Source organism: Mus pahari, chromosome 3, assembly GCF_900095145.1.
Source record: "Mus pahari chromosome 3, PAHARI_EIJ_v1.1, whole genome shotgun sequence".
Taxonomy (NCBI): Eukaryota; Metazoa; Chordata; class Mammalia; order Rodentia; family Muridae; genus Mus; species Mus pahari.
In genome coordinates this window covers 55,756,695-55,776,427 of record NC_034592.1, presented here as the reverse complement: position 1 = coordinate 55,776,427, position 19,733 = coordinate 55,756,695, and the positions used below count along the sequence as shown (strand labels likewise).

The window sequence follows — 19,733 nt, the reverse complement described above, 5'->3', positions numbered from 1 at the left end:
AAAAAAAGTGTTTCAACATCAATATTGTTCCAGTAGCCTAGTAGATAGTAGCTAAGTTTCAAATTCTGTATTACTCAAAATTTAAAAATAGGATTAAGGCATATTATGACTACTACAAGGAGATGTAATCCTTAAAGCCTACCAATACATTTAAATGAGCAGTATATAATATGTATTAAATACCATGCCAGGAAATGGAGGTGATGTATTATATTGTAGAGTATATTGAAAAGTTCTGGAAGAAATTTAGATATGAGCTCTATCCTTGCAGATTTTACACAATATTTCAGAAAATAAGGTTAACAGCAAACATACTTGTATGACAGGTTTATAGCTAACCTATGACTGTAAAGTTTGTATGGATTTGGAAATTAAAGTAGCTAATAAGAACAAAAAGCAGAAAGAGGAGAGATACAATCAATTCTAGAATAACACAACATACATGTTCCTATAAAGTACTACATTAAGAAAAACTAAGAACAAATGGCTTTGGTGTGGTGATACTTATCTGTAATTCTAGCATTGGAAAGCAGAGGCAGAATGAGGATTGGAAGGTAACAAATTTGAGGCCAGCCTGACTGCAGTAAGCCAGGTATAGAGATGCACCTATAGTCCCAGCACTTAGGAGGCAGAGGCAGGTGGATCTCTGTGAGTTTCAGGCTGGTGAAGTTCTAGATCAGCAAAGGTTACATAGAGAAACCCTGCCTTTAAAACAAACAAACAAACAAACAAACAAACAAGCCTGATCTACATAGTGAGTTCCAGGACAGCCAGGGCCACACAGAAAAACCCTGTCTCAAAAAACCAAACCAAACCAACCAAACAAACAAACAAAAAATGGACTACAGGAAAATATCAGAAATACTCAAAACCTTCATTGATGACATATTTTAAAAAGACAGAAAATAAAATAAACGTAGTGATTCAGTTTTACTTAGACTAAATTACTAGGAAGTAGGAAAAAAAAAGTCTGACACTGAATACCAGGAGTTTGCTCTTGAAATTACACTTTTTGTATATGCCTATAAAGGTAATTAGTCAAGTTAGGTTTTCTGCATTTACTTTGTGTTTAGACAAGATTATGCATAAGTAAAATTTTCTAACATAACAATTGGACTGGAATAAAGGCACGTTTCTAAAACAAACATTCTAGCAGATGTAACCTATATTAGAATTTGAAACAGAGGTTGAGCAGGACATGCTAATGCATACCTTTAATCCTACCACTTGGGAGGCAGAGGTGTAGAGGTGTGTGTGTGTGTACATATTTGAGTGTACAGGACTCACCCAGGGCTACACAAAGAGATCTTGTCACACACACCCCAAAAGAGATTGAAGAAAGTAGTGACTAATTATCTGCAGAGGACATACAAATGCTAAACACTGTGCAGAGTTCTTTACAAGTATAAATTTCTTATTGTATATTATACTTACAGTATATTGTCCATGACTTCTGAAGAGTTCCCTTAACTGTGCACCCATTCTTACCCTTAGACTTCGGAATCAGCTCTCCACAACTGAGTATCCGAACTTCAGCAAATGGTTTGCTAGCAGCATCCGTTTTCTGGTTTTCAATCTCTCTCACAACTTCCTGACCAGAGATCACTTGCCCAAAAACAACATGATGCCTAAAATGTCATGTAAAAATTACTAAATAAAAGCTTCTTACTTTAATATAACAAAATAAAGTATGTTGTAAGATATTAAAATAATCTTTACCCATCTAAATGAGGAGTTGGTTTTGTTGTTCTTTTGGAATTCATCAGATAAAATAAAAACAGAAAAACAAAGTTAACTTCTATAAAAACAAAAAAATGCAATGAAAATAAGAAATCACGTGATATTCTTACATAGCAGAACCTCATGAGTGCAAAGGGTTTCCCAGGCAAGTTTTAAAAAAGCTTGTTTTGAAGACAGTAAGTGCATGCAGTTTACATTTAGAGTTACTTCTATCCACTTGTATTTGTACTTGTATTAAATATTCCTGGTTGTATGATGTTCTGTTGTATTGACACTGATAAAGTTACCAAATCATTCTACTAACTTATGAGTTTAACAATGGTGCTTTTCACCCTCTTTTTTTTTTTTTTTTAAAGATTTTATTTATCTTATGAATTCAAGCACACTGTAGCGTAGCTGTCTTCAGACACATCAGAAGAGGGCATCGGATCCCATTACAGATGGTTGTGAGCCAACATGTGGTTGCTGAGAATTGAACTCAGGACCTCTGGAAGAGCAGTTAGTGCTCTTAATCACTGAGCCATCTCTTTAGCCTCACCCTAACCTTTTAAACAGTTAAAGTGGAGGGTTTTAGAGGAATTGAGAGAGGTGTGAACAGTCAGTCTGATGGCTCTGAGATATATTTGCTGAACCTGAATAGAAACAGTCAACTCAGTTTCATATATTTTAAAAATTAACTGCCAACATTTAATTGTAGGTACTTCTGCATGAAAATCCAAGTTCCAAATCTCTCTGGAATATCTGAAAATTATAGTACCTAGTTTATGGAATAAGTAACCAGTACTTAGTGTTCCTGTTTTCTTCCAGGTTTTAATAGCTGAGATTCCATGTTCCAACAGACTTACTTATGTTATTCAACTTCTCTAGGCTTTTGAGCTTGTTATCTGTGATATTGAATAAAATTTTGTGTTGAAGAAAAGTTGAATTAGGGCTGGTGAGATGGCTCAGTGGGTAACAGCACCCGACTGTTCTTCCGAAGGTTCGGAGTTCAAATCCCAGCAACCACATGGTGGCTCATAACCATCCGTAACAAGATCTGATGCCCTCTTCTGGAGTGTCTGAAGATAGCTACAGTGTACTTACATATAATAAATAAATAAATCTTTAAAAAAAAAAAAAAAGGTTGAATTAAACTGGGTCAACTTCAAACAAGAGCATAATAGTTACACATACTGGGGAAACTAAGATGGGGTACAAGGACCCTTGTCAAGAGACTTTCAAAAGAAACTCACCTGAATCTAAAGAAAGCACTTATTGTTCAATGCATTTTTTGCAAGTACCCCTCCCCCACTTTTATTCTCAAGGTCAACCTGAAAGCTATGTAGTTAGAAGCCTGGTATTTGGTAATGTAGAGACATACATAAAAATCTAGTACATAAAATCTCTTAAAGATAGATAAAATATTTGGTGTACAAGCTTGAGTTTGATCCCTAGAATCCACATAGAAAGCTGGGTACAGTAGTGGATGGTACCCGATGTGGTGGATAGATTTCCGATTTTGTTCTCTGACAATGGAAACGTCTTAAGCCACCTATTACTTTTTCAGCAAGCTCTATCACCTGAGACTTTAGTTACCATTCTACTATACACTCAGTAATTGTTTTACTTCTATAATTTTACAATCTCTCTTATAAAGGCAATAGGGACAGTTAGGGATATTTGAAACCTTAAATACATACATAAAGAACTGAGAGCCATTTGTATCCTTCCCTCTGTTGGCCATTGATAAGAGAAACTCTTTGTTGTGTTTAACAGCAAAACTCTCATCTATATAAAGAGAAGAAATTTTTCAGTTATATTAGAAGTGTAAGCGCCAAGACACTTATTTTTCAAGACTGGAGAGATGGCTCAGTGGTTAAGAGGCTTGCTGTGTAAACATTGAGGACTCATGTAGAAAACCATGTTGACCATTGCATACTTGTAACCTCAGTGCTGTGGGAGGTAGTAATAGAAAAACTGCTGGGCTGGCTGATAGCTTGGCTTGGGTTCAGTGACAGACACTGTATCAAAGGAGTAGAACCTGATGTCTTCCTCTAGTCCGTACACAGGAGGAAATGCTCACATTTGCTCACTCACGTGCATATACATCACACTCACAATAATTCATTTTCCATTCTTGTTCACAATAGATATTTTCCTGTTTGAGACAGGGTCTTGAATTTAAACTAAGTTGGCCTCCAAATCCTTCCTGAACCTCCCCAGTGCTGGTATTACAGTCCAGTGCTACCATGCCTGGCTGGATGTGTTCCTCACTGTCAAACACAACGTAACAAGGTCAGGTTATGAAGGAAGAAAGAACCTATTATGAACCAATTTTTACCCTGTAATTTCAAATTTATCACTAATTTTTCCTCCCTGGTGTAAAGGATTGAACTCAGAGCTCCAAGCATGCTATTAAGCACTCTCTCTCGCTCAGTCTAAAATACTTAAAAGTTCTTGCCTACCATCAACAATGCCCTGGATTTGATCCCAGCACAGTACTAAAAATAAATAGCAAGACTGTTAAGAGTCCAGATGTATTTCTTTACATTTTATCCCTTTCATTCATGAACATGGAGAGATAAACATTATAGTCTAGACTCATTAACTGAAACTCCATCAGAGCATTATTTACTTCAATGGTAAGGACTTTTCTTTTAATCTTTGATTAGAGTGAGAAAAAAGTATGAGAAATTTGAAATTTGAAACAATATTCTCTTGAATACTAAAAATAAAAGATGAAAACCATTAAGTTATTTCTATATTCATATGCTTAATTCCTACTGTAATTTATAGTAAAAAATTCTAAAAACAATTAAATATAAAAACTTTACCTTCAAAGAATCCTCCATAAATAGATTCTCCTCCTCTTCCATTCCCTAGTTATGAAAAACACTCAGGATAGTAAACTCAGTCAAATACTTCTCATCAAGTATATATACATATGATTCTGTACCAATAACACTCAAAGGAACACAACAAATTATAAGATATCAATATAATTTCAATAACAAGAGGACTGACTCTTGTAAATTGTCCTCTGATCTCCATTTCCCTGTATAACACACTACCCAAAACCTTTATGTTTAACAAAAAAATAAGTCTTGTCTTTATAGGACTCAAAATCTCACCTTCACTGAAGTCACCACCCTGAACCATGAAGTCCTTGACAACTCTATGAAAGAGACAGCTCTTATAATGTAATGGCTTCTGAGTTGATTTCCCTGTCCCTTTTTCACCTGGAGAAAGAAACAGTCATAGATCAATGAAAAGACTGAAACATTAGTTAGTAAAGCCCATATTCTTCTAGAGAACACAGAAATCTATCTCAGATAAAATCTTATTACAACTAGTATTTATTTTTAATTAACTTGGAGTTTTTTGAACCCAAGTCTATCTTTGTAACTCATGCTGCCATTACACTCAGTCTTCCTCTCAGCTCCCCAAGGGTTGGGATTACAGGCCACCTTGCATGTGGCCCAGAACAGTCCTGAGTTTTGACATTGCATGTCTTCATCCCAATCCAGGGTTCATAGTTAGTATTTCTAGAAATTAAGACAATTGAAAAATGCAAACAAACCTGTACAAAGGCAGCGAAAGTTCTCACACGTTTTGGGACATACATCGGAAAATAATTCAAAGACAACTCTTCCAGCTGAAAAAGAAGGTAATTGGTTTAAATTTCTTGGGTACAATTTTATATTCTAGTATAAAAATGTTAATTAGAAACAATAATATTCTTACCAGGTTGATTATTAATGGCAATGTCAAAAAAACATCGAGGACGCTGGACCTTTATCCCCATGGTTCCAACACTTCAGTCTGTAAGTGTAATATGGTACAGTTTTAGTAAGCCAACTAAAATGGTAAAGATTTTCTATTAATGTCTAAAAGCAAAATCTACTGCACATAAATTACAAATGTTGCTGAACTTATTTTACATTTGTCTCCTTGGGGTAACTCACTATGATTCATGGAGATTAGACTGTACTTTGAGGAAAATAGAAAATACTTTAAAGATTAAGGCATAGCTAATCTTTTATTATTCCAATTTTAGCAAATGTGCTCCTAAAGAGAACAGTCATTATCATATAATAAATTCCTATTTTACCAACCAAAACCAGATTACTACCCCCATACAGAATACTGTAAAACTAGAGAACAAAACATGTATATTACCTTTAAGTTGGGGGAAACAATAAAAAACAAAAATCCACCAAGGATGACTGAGCCAATTGTTTTGCTCCTAGGAAAGAAAATGAGAGCTCTAATTAAAATGTAAGATATTAAAGAAAAATATTCAAGTTTCCAAACAAAACCAAAAGTAAATCATCTGTGAAGAAAAGGAAGAGGTTTTGTTTCTGAGGTAAAATCTCATCAGGTATCTCTGGCTAACTTTGTACTATATAGCCTACGCTGGCCTGCAATTTGTGGCAATCCTTCTGCCTCAGCCTCCTGAGTACTGGGATGACAGGTGCATATTACTACACCTGAAATGAAAGGTGAGTATTTTAATGAAACTAATATAAGGTAGATAGAATTCTGATCAAAAGCATATTCAATTTTACACGAGGTTACTTCTGGTCATGAGCAACTAACAGCCTATGACAGGCACATAGTAATGTGTGAAATAATATGGAGGTAGCTTTATTTACACAGCAGGTACCTTTTACTTGACATTCTTTTTGTAAATCATTTATGTTAAGGATTTATATGTCTGATTATAATACTTGGTAGGGAATGATACAGTAAGGGGAAGAGCTGATGAAGCAAAACTGGCAAGTATTAAATAACAGCCAAACTAACACAATACAAAAATAACCCTTTCATTTGCTCAGAAGGGACTGAAATACACATGCTTTTATTTAAACTATCACACCTAAATGACTAAGGTGCCTTAGCAAATAGCCTGTGATATGTTACAGAGTAAGAAACACCCTGAAAGATCGATACTTTTACTCTAAAGAGTCTTCCTTTTCCTTTTCCCTTTTTTTGGATGCTGGCCTCTCTTACACATGGTACTCGTGTTCTACCACTAAGTTATACCCTTGCACAAATTAGCTGAAATTTTGAGGCAATTATAGATTTGTAGTTACAGAAAATAACTGAAGGATGGGCATGGTGGTACACCTTTTTAAATCCAAACACGGGAACTTAAGTCAGGGTAACAGTGATATTCTGCCTTAAAACAAAACAAAACAAAAACTACCATGCCCATACCTTTAATCCCAGAACTTGAGAAACAAAAGCAGGTGGATCTGGAGGCTATCCTAGTCTATCTACATAGTCAAAGGCAGAGCTACATTAATAGAGACCCTGTCTCAAAACAAAAAAAACTAATGAACAATGGTGACACAAAAGATGACTTATATACTATGTCTCTAATGTTACTAAGTGGGACAGCAAAGTGGTACAGCAGTTATGAACAATTAGCTGCTCTTCAAGAAAACCAAAGTTTAAGTCCCAGTACCCAATTGTCTCTCATAGCCACTTCTAACACTCCAGTTCCAGGGTATCTGGTGTCCTCTTGTGACCTTTACAGACACTGCACACACATGAACACACATGCATGCAGGCAAAACACCCACACAAACAAAATAATAATTTTTAAAATAAGTAAAATTGCTAAGATGCTATTACTAATTATTATTAGAGACTTAACAATTGCTAGTCATATATAGGATATTATTCCTCTTTATGACTCCTAAATGTTACTTAATATCTAAAATCTGAAACAATAAGACAAACATCTAATCAAGATCTCATTTCTTCCAAGAAAAAGAGGGTTGCCAAGATTACATTACTAAGATATAGAAAATTTAATTCAAAGAAAAATTAAACCCATAAAAATTTCAAGAAAATGGCCATACAATTCTGTATTCCCAGCATTCCAGAGAGTCATCTTCTAAAACAAACCAAGACTCATTTCAGGAGGGGAGAAAAATTTAGCCACCAGCTGTCTCAGAATATAATCAAATCTTTTGGGATTAATTATCTGTGGATATTTGTTTGCCACAAATTCATTTAGCCTGAATCAGTTATAGCTAATCTCATAAAACCCAGATTTGAATTTTTTGAGAAATAATTATACATGGCGCAGTGCCCCATTTTGTACAGTGATCAGCACGTGCTGCTCCCATTATAATGATGGAATGCATGGTCTAGTCTGACCTTGTTCCCATTACTGATTATGAACTGTAACCATTATCATCTATTTGATGTTATAAACTCAATTTACCTATTTGACTTCCTCAGAAATGAGTGATACTGAATTTTTTTTTCATATTAGAACTACTTTTTTTTTGAGAGAGGATTTTGCAATGTAGCTCAGGCTGACCTTAAACTTTCTATCCTCCTGCTTCCACCTCCTAAGTACTGTGACTCCAAGAGTACATCATGATGTTTGGCATGAAAATACTTTGTTTATTGATCTTGTTTTAAATGTTTATTAATCACTTTGCATGTTAACAATAAAATAATTATTTATAAACAAAATACTAAACTTCTTCAAATGTTTCAGAAACAGCAGTGAGTGGTCAGAAATTCATTTTGCACTTTCATATGTAAAATGATTTCCATATTCACCCTAATGGGTCTTTGAGATGCCAGGGGGAAAGACTCAGTATACAGGCAGCTAATTATTAAATGGAGTATTTGTAATTAGTAATGTAGTGATTTTATCACAAGAGTAGAGTCATCAATACACTGACTCTAGAGTCTCAGCACTAACAGACAGTGGGGTTTTTTTAAAGATTTATTTATTATTATATCTAAGTACACTGTAGCTGTCTTCAGACACACCAGAAATGGGCATCAGATCTCATTATGGGTGGTTGTGAGCCACCATGTGGTTGCTGGGATTTGAACTCAGGACCTCCAGAAGAGCAGTCAGTGCTCTTAACTGCTTAGCCATCTCACCAGCCCCCCAATGGATTCTTTAAAATGATTAGGATGACAATCAATGCTTTCCTTCTAATAATTCCTCTGGCTATGTGTCCCTTAAGATTCAGTTCAGTCATAGTACTCTAGAAACTTCTATTTCCAGGCTGAATGAGCCTCCCTAGGTGAGAATTATAAACTCATCTATAAATTCCACCAACCAAAATCTTCCTGGCTTTTTGGTTTTTTTTTTTTTCTTTTTTTAAAATTAGATATTGTCTTCATTTACATTTCAAATGCTATCCCAAAAGTCCCCTATACCCTCCCCCCCCGCCCCTTTGGGTTAAAAAAAACAAACAAACACAAAACAGCCGCCCCCCCCCCCCCGATCTTCCATGGTTGTCACAGATGGCCCTAAACACACCCTGTGTGTCCCAGGCAGGCCATGAACTTAACATCCTCCTGTCTCAGTTTTTCAAGTATTTGGAATTATATGCTTGTATCACAAGTCCCTTCTAAAACTTTGACTTCTACACAAAGCACAGTGCCACCCCCAGAGACTTCATCATCAAACAGAAAGAATGCTAGTTAATGCAATATGTCTGGAAGCAGTATTCTGTTGCTGTTGTTGTTGTTGGCTTTTATTTTTTGTTTTCATTTTTTTCATAAATAAGTCTTTTCTTTTTTTTAAAGATTTATTTATATCCTACACTGTAGTTGTCTTCAGACACATAAGAGGGCATCAGATCTCATTACAGATGGTTATGAACCACCATGTGGTTGCTGGGAATTGAACTCAGGAGCTTTGGAAGAGCAGTCAGTGCTCTTAACCACTGAGTCATTTCCCCAACCCTTGTTTTCATTTTTTACAGATAGTTTTTACTTTTTTCTAGACAGGGTTTCTCCGTATAGCCCTGGCTGTCCTGGAACTCACTTTGTAGACCAGGCTGGCTTCGAACTCAGAAATCTGCCTGCCTCTACCTCCCGAGTGCTGGGATTAAAGGCGTGCACCACCACGCCCGGCTTACAGATAGTTTTAAGTAACCTGGGCTGCCATGTAGCTTGAGAATGACATCAAACTCCCTATTCTCTTGCGTCCACCTCCTAACTGCTGGGGTGACAAGTGTGTACCAAAACACCCACAAAGAACTTGTGTTTCCTATTATAACCTGTGTTGTTTTCTCCCCTAGCTATATGCTTTTCACATGAGGTATTGTTAGTATTGATTCTCCCGAAAGAAAGGTAATATGTTCTTATCAGATAGATAGGCTTATTTTTAAAACTTTAGTGTTGTTGCTGCTGTTTTGAAACAGGGTCTTTTTATGTAGTCCTGGCTATCCTGGAACTTGGGCTGGCCTAGAACAAAGAGACCCAAATGCCTCTGCTAGATTGAAGAAGTATAACAGCACACCCAGTAGCTGAGTGAATAGGTTTGTTGACAAATAACAGTTTCTGTATTGGACTCAAGTAAGTTAGATTAATTAAAGCTATATTGGATTTTTTAAATTACCTTTTTTATATATGTACTTTGCTTTTTTGAATTATGGTACTTCATAAACAAAAATCATATAAATTCTATAAGCCCTTAATTGCATAAAACATTACATTTAAACTGGTACATTCAAACTGCTATCTCCATTCTTGGACAATCTAAAGAGAGAAATGTCAAATATGGTATAATACATGAAAACAAAATGTAATTCCTGAAAAAAATCCTGGATATCAACATAATACTCTAGACATGTTTCATGTTTTTAAAGTCAAATTTAAAATAAGTTTATATAAATATGTCCACTAAAAACTTGAACAATTTTTAACTGTAGTTATCTTTAGAAAAGACTGTCTTATTCATCTACAGTATGTATGTATATATATATATACACATATATACTAAGGTATTAGTGAAAATATGTACAGACTGGTGAGTTGACTCAGCCACTAATGTCACTTGTCCCTCTTGCTGAGGTTCAATTCCCAGAACCCACACAGTGGTTCACAATCATCCATAACTCCAGTCCCAGGGAATCTGATATACTCTTCTGACCTCCAAAGACACCAGGCACACATATGCTACACATATATATATATACATACATGTAGGTAAAACTCTCAATGCACACATAAAATTCTAAAAAGGAATATGTGCATATAAACATAAAACCAATATTCTTTTGATTAATGCTACACTGGTAAGCAGTTTTCAGAAACATTAACATCTAGTAATATTAGTATCATTGTTTTGTGTTTTCCACATTACCTTGAAAATTTTTTACGTTTATTTTTTTAGTGGGGAGGCATATGTAATGCACATGTGTGTAGGTCAGAGGACAATTTAGAGGAATTGATTTTCTTCTTCTTCTACTACGTGGCTTCCAGGGAGAGAATTCAAATCCTCAGACTTAGTAGTTAGTGCTTTTACCTGCTGAGTCACTTTTCAGATCTCTATATTACTTCTAATATTATTCCCAGGGAAGACTAAATTTTGAATACAAAGAGAAGGGAACCTTTGTTACATCTAGATTTTTTTAAAAACTTAATTAAAAAAATTTGAGAATTCCATACATGAGTATTATTGTATTTAAATTGCTTCTAACACCCCCTCTCCTACATCCTCCCAAAAGTCCCTTTAAATTCATGACCTCTGTTTTATACACACACACACATTCAACATACTGGGCCCTTTTTTTTTTTTTTTTTTTTTTTTAAAAAAAAGATTTATTTATTTATTATATGTAAGTACACTGTAGCTGTCTTCAGACACTCCAGAAGACAGAGTCAGATCTTTTTACAGATGGTTATGAGCCACCATGTGGTTGCTGGGATTTGAACTCCGGACTTTTGGAAGAACAGTCGGGTGCTCTTACCCACTGAGCCATCTCACCAGTCCCGTACTGGGCCCTTTTAATGTTCACATGTGCATGTGTTTTAGGACTACTTGGGATTAGATAACCTATCAGGGTCTCATCTCTGAAGAGAACTTAAATATCTTCCCGTTTTCAGCAGTCATCAATTGACAGTAACTCTTAATCTAGGGCTAGGGTCTTCTGAAATGTCCTCAATCCATACTGGCATGTCAATTGATGTCTGTCATTAAGCAAGTCTTGGAAGATTTGTTTTGTATTCATCTTCCCTTGTCAGGTCTAGAAGACACTTTCTTGATGTTTAGACATTAATTGTCCCCCAAAGGCAGTATGTTAAAGGTTTGATAGCCAGTCCTTGGCACTACCGTGAGATGGTGGATCTTTTAGGAGATGGGATGAAGTTGACTCACTGGAGGTGAGTCCTTGAAGGCAGTATTGGGACAGCCTTCCCCCCCATCCTCTGTTTCCTGGACTCCACAAGAAGACATTTTGCTCTACTGTGTGCTCCCCATCATGTAATGCCTTGCCCCAGGATCTAAAGGAACAGGCCAACAGACTGAGACCTCCAGAACTGGGCAAAAATATATCCCTCCTTTTAAAAGAATTTCCTGCTAGGGAAGCACTTTAACATTCAAACCAGCTTCATCAGCTCACTCTTAAAGTATGCACAGGGATCAAGTAAGAAATGAAAATTAACTAATTAGAAACATTTGCATACATTTACAAATGTATACACTGCTGATGAATTAAGTAAAATAAGCTAATATTCTGAGTTGTCAGGAAAAGACACCTATGCTCTTCCAAATATTAATGTTTTTGATATACACAAACTAATGGTATGCAAAAAATGAGCTGGTAGAAAAACACCACTTAACAGGTATTCTGGGGCTGGTGAGATGGCTCAGTGGGTAAGAGCACCTGACTGCTCTTCCAAAGGTCTGGAGTTCAAATCCCAGCAACCACATGGTGGCTCATAACCATCTGTAACAAGATCTGACGCCCTCTTCTGGAATATCTGAAGACAGCTACAGTGTACTTACTTACATATAATAAATAAATAAATCTTTAAAAAAAAAAAAAACAGGTATTCTGAAAACTTAGGAGTAAGTTTGTGGTCCAGTGATCTAGCACTTGCCCCCAGTTGTGAAGTCTTGAATCCATTCACACAAACACAAGTGGAGACCAAGGGCTAAGAATACAGCTCAGTGGTGCTTGCCCTAACAATGCCAAGGACCTCAAACAAAGCAGAAAATGTCTCTTGTCAGTAAAAGTCAAAGGTCCAATGATAGCAGTCTTCTCTGAATGTTTGAAGTACTGCCTGCACATCTCAAGGTCCAAATTTTGGCCGACAGAAATAAAAATACAATTTTTATTAAAGACACACACACACACACCAACCTACTTAGGGATCGAGCAGGACAACCCAATCAATTCAATGAAGTTTAAAGAAACTGTTAAGCAACTAGCTTCTTTTAAACAGAGAGGAATGTAAAAGATTACATGATTAATTACACTCCACATTATTAAAATTAGAGCATGGAATCCCTATGGTGTTTTGTTTGTCTCATCAAGTTGTTCAGGCTGGCTTTGATTGGTGACCCTTTCTCTTCAGCCCGGGATTATAGACAATGTGACACCAAATCAGGAGTTAACACTTTTAGGTACGTTAAAAAAAAAAAAATGAAAGCAGCAGCCTTTCTAAGTATTTGTACAGTTCCTGGACTTTATGGCAATCTTTTAAAACTTATAAAAAACGATTCCTCAGACTGTACAGTATCTGTTACAAAATAGCAATTACTAGTCATATTCTTTATACAATGGGAATGACAACGAACACAAATAGGTATCTTATCCTTTCTGGATTTAGCTTCTGAAAGTTAATATGTACCTTCCAAATTTTCAAAACACTACATTAATTCTTAAATGTGCTGGTGATCAAAAACAAACAAAGAGAGTCTTGTGGTGTAAGTAATGTATTCGTGCTAAGAAATCAAACTGAGTGCACAGGATGGTGCTTCCCATAAGGTTTTCCAAAACAAGTAGACAACGGACGCCGGCTAAGGTTGACTTTGTTCGACATCAAGAGAAAACACGGAACAAATCAGTTCGTTTCTCCTAAAGGCGAACGGGGTTCAGAAACCATCTTCTCCTAAACAGAATCCTCCTCCCCCAAAGGCCCGGCCGCTTCCAGTCGCTCAGGAACCTGAGAAAACTTCTAGGGCCCTGAGCTTAACATCTCGCACTTGAGTTTTAGGAGTGTCCCTAACACCAAGGGCCTGTGTCACTCAGGCACGCACACCAGCCGCTGTCCTACCGGAGGAAAAGGTCGGAGGACCGGAGCCCGCGGTCGATTTTGTTCCCGGGGATCCTGGCTCTGCGCCTGTCCCTCCCTAACCCTAACCTGACAGGCCCTCGCGCTGCGCCTCCCCCTTCCCTAACCAGACGTCCCACCTACCACGCCGCAGCGCTCCGTCGCCCGCTTCGGAAGCCTCCCAAACCGAACCCTAGCTCCCGGGAGCCGAGGCCGCCGCCGCTGCCGCCATATTACAGCTTGTGCGGCAAAATGCGTCAGGGAGGAGGTGTGCGCCCGAGCCGGGAGGGCGGGGGCTGGGGAGGAAGAGCCGCTTCCTTCGCCCCGGGGCTCGGCTGCAAGCCACCCCGGAGCCCCAGGCCGCGCCGCGGTCCCCGGGGCCACCCCTCCGAGCCCGCGCAGCCCGGAGCCCTCGACGGAGAGACGGTTACCTCCGCGCAGAGGCCCGCCGCGGCTCCGCCCCTCGCCCCGGGCCCTTCCCGCTCTCGTCCCCAAGGCCCGCAGAAGACGCCGCCGCGCCGACAGACGCTCTCGCGTCCCTCACCTGTCCCCGCCGCGGGCTTCTCGTCTCCCGGCCCGCTCCTGGGAAGCGCTTCAAATCTACCGCCCTCAGGAAAGGCGCTAAAGCCCACTAACCGCCTCCCTCCCCCACAGCCCAGGCCAGGCGTGGAGGGAAGGTGTCGCGCCGGAAGTACGTCAGGGATGGGTGCCGGCGACTCCCCGGCGTTCCCGGGCTGACGTCAGCAGCTTCTCCTTGAGCTTGTAGCAGTTTTTCCTGCCTTTTTAAAGGCGTCCCCGACGGGTCCGCTTGATGGTTGCTGGGAGTTGATTGGCTCGGTGTGGGTCCGTCAGAATGTCACAGCGCCCCCGAAATGGTGCGCGTCACTTTATACACAGTGACATGCTCTGTCGAGGTATTTAGAGAGACGTTCTGCCTCCACGGAACCCTCAACAGACGCTCAAAAGCTAGTTAGCAAAGATGAGCTACTTTCGGGGCGTGGTAGCGCATGCCTTTAATCCCAGTACTCGGGGATTAACATCTTATTGAGACAGGGTCTTACTCTATACCTTGGCTGGCTTGGAGCTCTCTGCGTAAATCAGGCTGACTTCAAACTTCAAAGAGATTACCCTGCCTCTGCTTCTTATCCCAAATGCCTATTTTAATATGGTTGTATTTGTGCCTGTGTGTATATGCACTATATATGTATGACTGCTTGCAGAGGTCAGAACAGGGTGTCAGATCCTCCCCGCCCCCAAACTGGAGTTAAAAGCATTTATGAGACACTCAATATGGGTCTTCCTTCAAGCCACAAGTGCTCCTAATGGCTGAGCCATCTCGCCAGCCCTTGGCCATGTGATTTAATTTTCGAGGATGAAATTTGAGACAAAGTGGCATGCTGCTCTAGGCTTTAAGACGTTGCCTCATATTTTCTTCATCTGCCATCTATTACCCAATGAAATATATTCTAATCATCCACAGACAAGGAACTGGCAGGTATTAGAATACCGTAATGGAAGGAATTCAGATCCCAGAATAACTACATGGAACAGACATGCCTCTTATCAGGCTCAGTCACCTAAGATCTTAATTTGTAAGAGAAATCGATCTTTTAAAGCCATAAACAAACCAGAAACAAACAAACAGAAAGGAATTCGAGAGTAAAAATTAAATCTAGGATGCCACTCAGTAGCGGCCAGCACCTTTGATCCCAGCACTTGCGAGGCAGAGGCAGTCGGATCTCTAAGATTGAGACTACAGAGACCTACACAGAATTTAGAAGATTGGAGTAAGGGAGAGTGTTGTATAATTATTTCATCTGAACAGAAATGTTTCCTCTTGGAGAGGAAGCAAGTTTCAGGAACTTGGGCTGGAGCAAATTGGAGCTCTTGCCGTGCAACTGTGAGGCCCAGAATTCGGATCCTCGCACCCACATAATAAGAGAAGCTTCTTGTGCAAAACTGTAATCCCAGCTCAGAACAGTGAGTAGAGATAGGAAGGTCCCAAGACTCACTGGCCTCCAGCCTTGCTGAGAAAATCCCAGATTCAGGGAGAAAACTTAACTCAAAATGATTAGATAGAGAACAATATCCAATGCCACTCAGTGTCCTCTCTGACTGCAATGCACATGCATTTGAATACACACGTTCAAACTCATATGCACGGACATAGACATACACAAATAAAGGAACAGATATATCTTTTAAAAATTGCAAACATTGCTAGGAAATGGTTGTGCACACTTCTAATCCCAGCAGAGGCAGGTAGATCTCTATGAATTTGAGGCCAGTCTGGTCTACAGAGTTGAGTTTCAGGACAGCCAGAGCTACACAGAGAGCCCCTGCCTGGGGGTGGGCATAAATTAATAAGAAAGTTATGAAACTCTCAGGAACCCTCTCCGTTGTTAGATGAGCTAAAGAGTTTGCTGGAGAGAAGAGACTGTTTGCTGGGCTGCCTGGAAGCAGCTCTTGTAAGTTGTCACCTAGACTGAGGGAGTTGTTTGGTGATGTAACTGCCTTGCAGACACTCATCCTTTAAGTAAGCCCTCACCTGTGTTTGTAGAAGAAACCCCAGTACGTTTATGAGTTCACTAAGATAGACTTGAGTGAAATTGTTCCTTTGGTCTGTCATCAGTGTCCTCACTAAACATGAATAGACTTTTGTTCATGTCTTCCCAGGAAAGGAACACAACATGCTAGGAGCCCAAACAGGGTTTGAAAGAACCAAAGATGCACTTGAGAGGAGCAGCTGTGTGGTCCCTGCTCTGGATGATCAGACAAGCAACGAGGCTGAGACATTTGAGGGTGGTGCATCTGTGCAGGGACTTCTATAATGGCTCTTATGTGATATGGGGTGACATGCCTCTCCAATAAATAGTGTTTACCATGGACCATGTGATGTGTGCTGGTTAGGTGGTTGTTGTTGTTGTTTGTTGTTAATTTGACACAAATCTAGACTTGTCAGATTGCCTATAGCTCAGGGTTTTGTTTTTGTTTTTTTATTTTTGTTTTTGTTTGTTTGGGTTTTTGTTAATAATAAAGAAGGGATTAGCTCATTGTGAGTGGTGACACTCTCAGAAAGGTGGTCCCAGGTTGTATAAGAACCATATGCAGCATAGCTCCATAGCCTCTGCTTCAGGTTCCTGCCCTGCCTTACCCTGATGATAGAGTATGACTTGAGGGTTATCAAATGGAATAAATCCCTTCCCTCTGAGTTGCTCTTGGTTATGGTATTTGTTGCATCAATAGAAATCCTGACTAGCACAGGGATGCTCCAAACAGCTGATAGGTTAAAAAATACACTGCAGTTTTGGATATTAACATATACAGAACCTGAAAATAAAGCTATGGAAGCATGGGATAGCTTCTGCTGTGGGTGATATGATAGGCAGCTGTGGGTGAGTTGACTGTCCAGAAAGAAGTGCACATGTAAAGGAGGAATGACCACGGGAAAAAGACATGAGTGCTGCTCTCTACATCAGTACCTGCTTTGGCAAGAAAAGGGGAAAATGAGATGGAGATGCAGCTTGCAGAGCAAGGGAAAAGACATTATAAACCATATCTTTTCTCAAGAGCCCTCCCTAGGACCCAACATGGAATCCATGGAAGCATCAGACAGAAAGGAGGTAGATAATAAATACCGGAAGTCTGACTTTCAATAGAGAGGGAGGGGAAGTCCATGACTTGGTGTGTAGCCTGAAGTCTTACTAATTGCTGAGTAGAGGAAACTGTGAGTAGCAGAGCACACACTGCCTCTGAACTTCTTGAATTGAGAAAGACTTTCAAAGAAGTGAAAGAGCCTTTTACAACCTGGCTGTGAGGCAGTGAGACATCGGGATGGGTGGGATCAGTCAGAGTCCTGTGAAACAGGAGAAACTGAAGAACAACTACTCATCCCTCTTTGAGGCAAAAGCTGTATAACCTGAAGCCACATGAGGGGAATCAGTCCTTGATGGGCTAGCTCATTTGACTCACTGGAGACAGTTGTCCTTGGCAGTGGTTGCCATGAATACCAGGGACTGAGAAGCAATAGAGGAAGGACAGGCAGTGCTAAGGAAATTGAGCTTGAGAGAGTGTGTGTTTGCTATGCAGTTCACCAGGCCACATCAGTCTGCATTCACAGACGAACTGAAAAATCATTCAGCAAGAACATTGGAAATTGTATGAGATATATTTTTTTTACCAAGCCCATAGTGGGACATGATCTTTTGGGGTAGAAGAACCTGCGTCAGATCTGAATGGTTTAGGCCAGCGATTATTTTGGGCTCCTGAAGTGCTAAAGAATCCAGGAGAGAAGGAGGGAAGAGAGGGGGCGGAAAAACAGTTAATGGGGCCTGTCTGAGTCACTCAAAAGCAAATGTGGCAAGATTTGGTTTTAGCTGTAGTTCCTAGGGAAAAGCGTGACAAGAAGTCAAATTCAGTAATTAGGAGCAATGGAGGGTTCAAAATGAAAACAGCAGTCTACCTAAAGAATGTCAGGAGGAGTGGGAGATGGGAGAAGGTGATAAAGGTCAAACTTTTAGAGATGACTAAGAATCCCCACCAGAATGTGCTGTTTGTATTTATCTCCTGAAAGAGTGCATGCATGGAATTATTGTCTGCCTGGATGAGGCTCTTTATAGCAGCCAAATATAACTGATGGAGAGACACTGTATTAGTTAGGGTTTTACTGCTGTGAACAGACACCATAATATGACCAATGCAAGTCTTACAAGGGCCAACATTTAATTGGGGCTGGCTTACAGGTTCAGAGGTTCAGTCCAGCATCATCAAGGTGAGGACATGGTACCATCCAGACAGGTGTGGTACAGGAGAAGCTGAGAGTTCTACATCTTCATCTGAAGGCTGCTAGTGGAAGACTGACTTCCAGGCAGCTAGGATGAGGGTCTTAAAGCCCATGCCACAGAGACACACCTACTCCAACAAGGCCATACCTGGTGCCCCTTTAATACTCAAACCATACATTTTATATTTTTCCTTTCCTATGATAGGCGTTTCTGAGACGTGCATGTTTAATGTTTGAGACTGAGTATGGCTTCGTACTTCAGGCTAGACTAAAACTCAATCTCTTAAAAAAAAAAAAAAAAAGACAAGGAAAGAAAAATAGCCGCCTATAGATGAAGTCATCGAAGAGAACTCTTGGATGCGACCATGATAAGGATGCTGAAGTCCGCTCTCCACAGTTCCTCTGCACGTTTTCTCTCTCTCTGTCTCTGTCTCTCTCTCACTGTTTTATAATATCCTTCCCTTTCTTCCCTGAAATAAGCAAAAAAACTGGAGTGATGTCACATGTATCATTCTGAAATAATATATATGACATCGTTTTCTTTTTTTAACTTTTCTTTTAATAAAGACACATTGATGGGTATTTAAAACACTAGCCAAGCAACGGTGGCACATGCCTTTAATCTTAGCATTCAAGAGACAGAGGCAGGCAGATCTCTGTTTCAAGCCAGACAGCCAGGACTTCACAGAGAAATCCTGTCTCGAAAAGAAAAATACTCTTTCATGATTTAGATGATGTATCATTTATTCAGCCAATTTCCTCCTGGAAATTTTAGCATTTTCAAGTTTTGATTCAGGTCACAAAACCAAACCAAACCAAACCAAAACCACTTTCTTTCTGATCTCCTACATACCAAAGGCCATTCCCCCACAACTATCTCTCCTACTATATATTTTTGTTTTTTCTTTGTTCCATGACATCCAGAGTTTACATTGAGGTAGTATGCTAATCCACTTGAAACTCCCAGAGGGTTCATGCTTGTCTCACCACCACTGAAATGCTCTGGATTTGTGAATAAAAGAAACACAAATGCAGCCTTGTATTTAAAATACCTTAAACAGCTCAATGGTTGGGCACTTCTAAATTTCTCCTTGGCTAACACACACTCCTCTCCGATATTCTGGAGTTAATACTTACTGTATCTTTGCTGCCCTGGACCCCACTGGGCAGCCCTCCTGGG

At 39.4% G+C, this 19,733-nt stretch overlaps 1 protein-coding gene across 3 annotated transcripts in view; it reads right to left on the bottom strand.

Moving 5' to 3' along the window:
- Window positions 1–19,733, bottom strand: part of Ppig (peptidylprolyl isomerase G) — a 35,725-nt gene that overhangs the window by 13,526 nt on the left and 2,466 nt on the right. The window contains exons 1-9 of one of the 3 annotated variants that reach the window (XM_021192419.1): window positions 14,315–14,454; window positions 5,899–5,965; window positions 5,464–5,541; window positions 5,300–5,374; window positions 4,851–4,958; window positions 4,554–4,598; window positions 3,420–3,507; window positions 1,720–1,749; window positions 1,489–1,628 (exon numbers count right to left, since the gene is read on the bottom strand). In XM_021192419.1, the coding sequence (XP_021048078.1) occupies window positions 1,489–1,628; window positions 1,720–1,749; window positions 3,420–3,507; window positions 4,554–4,598; window positions 4,851–4,958; window positions 5,300–5,374; window positions 5,464–5,524 (547 nt within the window). In that variant the 5' untranslated portion in view covers window positions 5,525–5,541; window positions 5,899–5,965; window positions 14,315–14,454. Of the gene's footprint in view, window positions 1–1,488; window positions 1,629–1,719; window positions 1,750–3,419; window positions 3,508–4,553; window positions 4,599–4,850; window positions 4,959–5,299; window positions 5,375–5,463; window positions 5,542–5,898; window positions 5,966–13,914; window positions 14,205–14,314; window positions 14,455–19,733 lie in introns of those variants that run through there. The other 2 variants (XM_021192418.1, XM_029536072.1) reach the window with 2 other exon arrangements.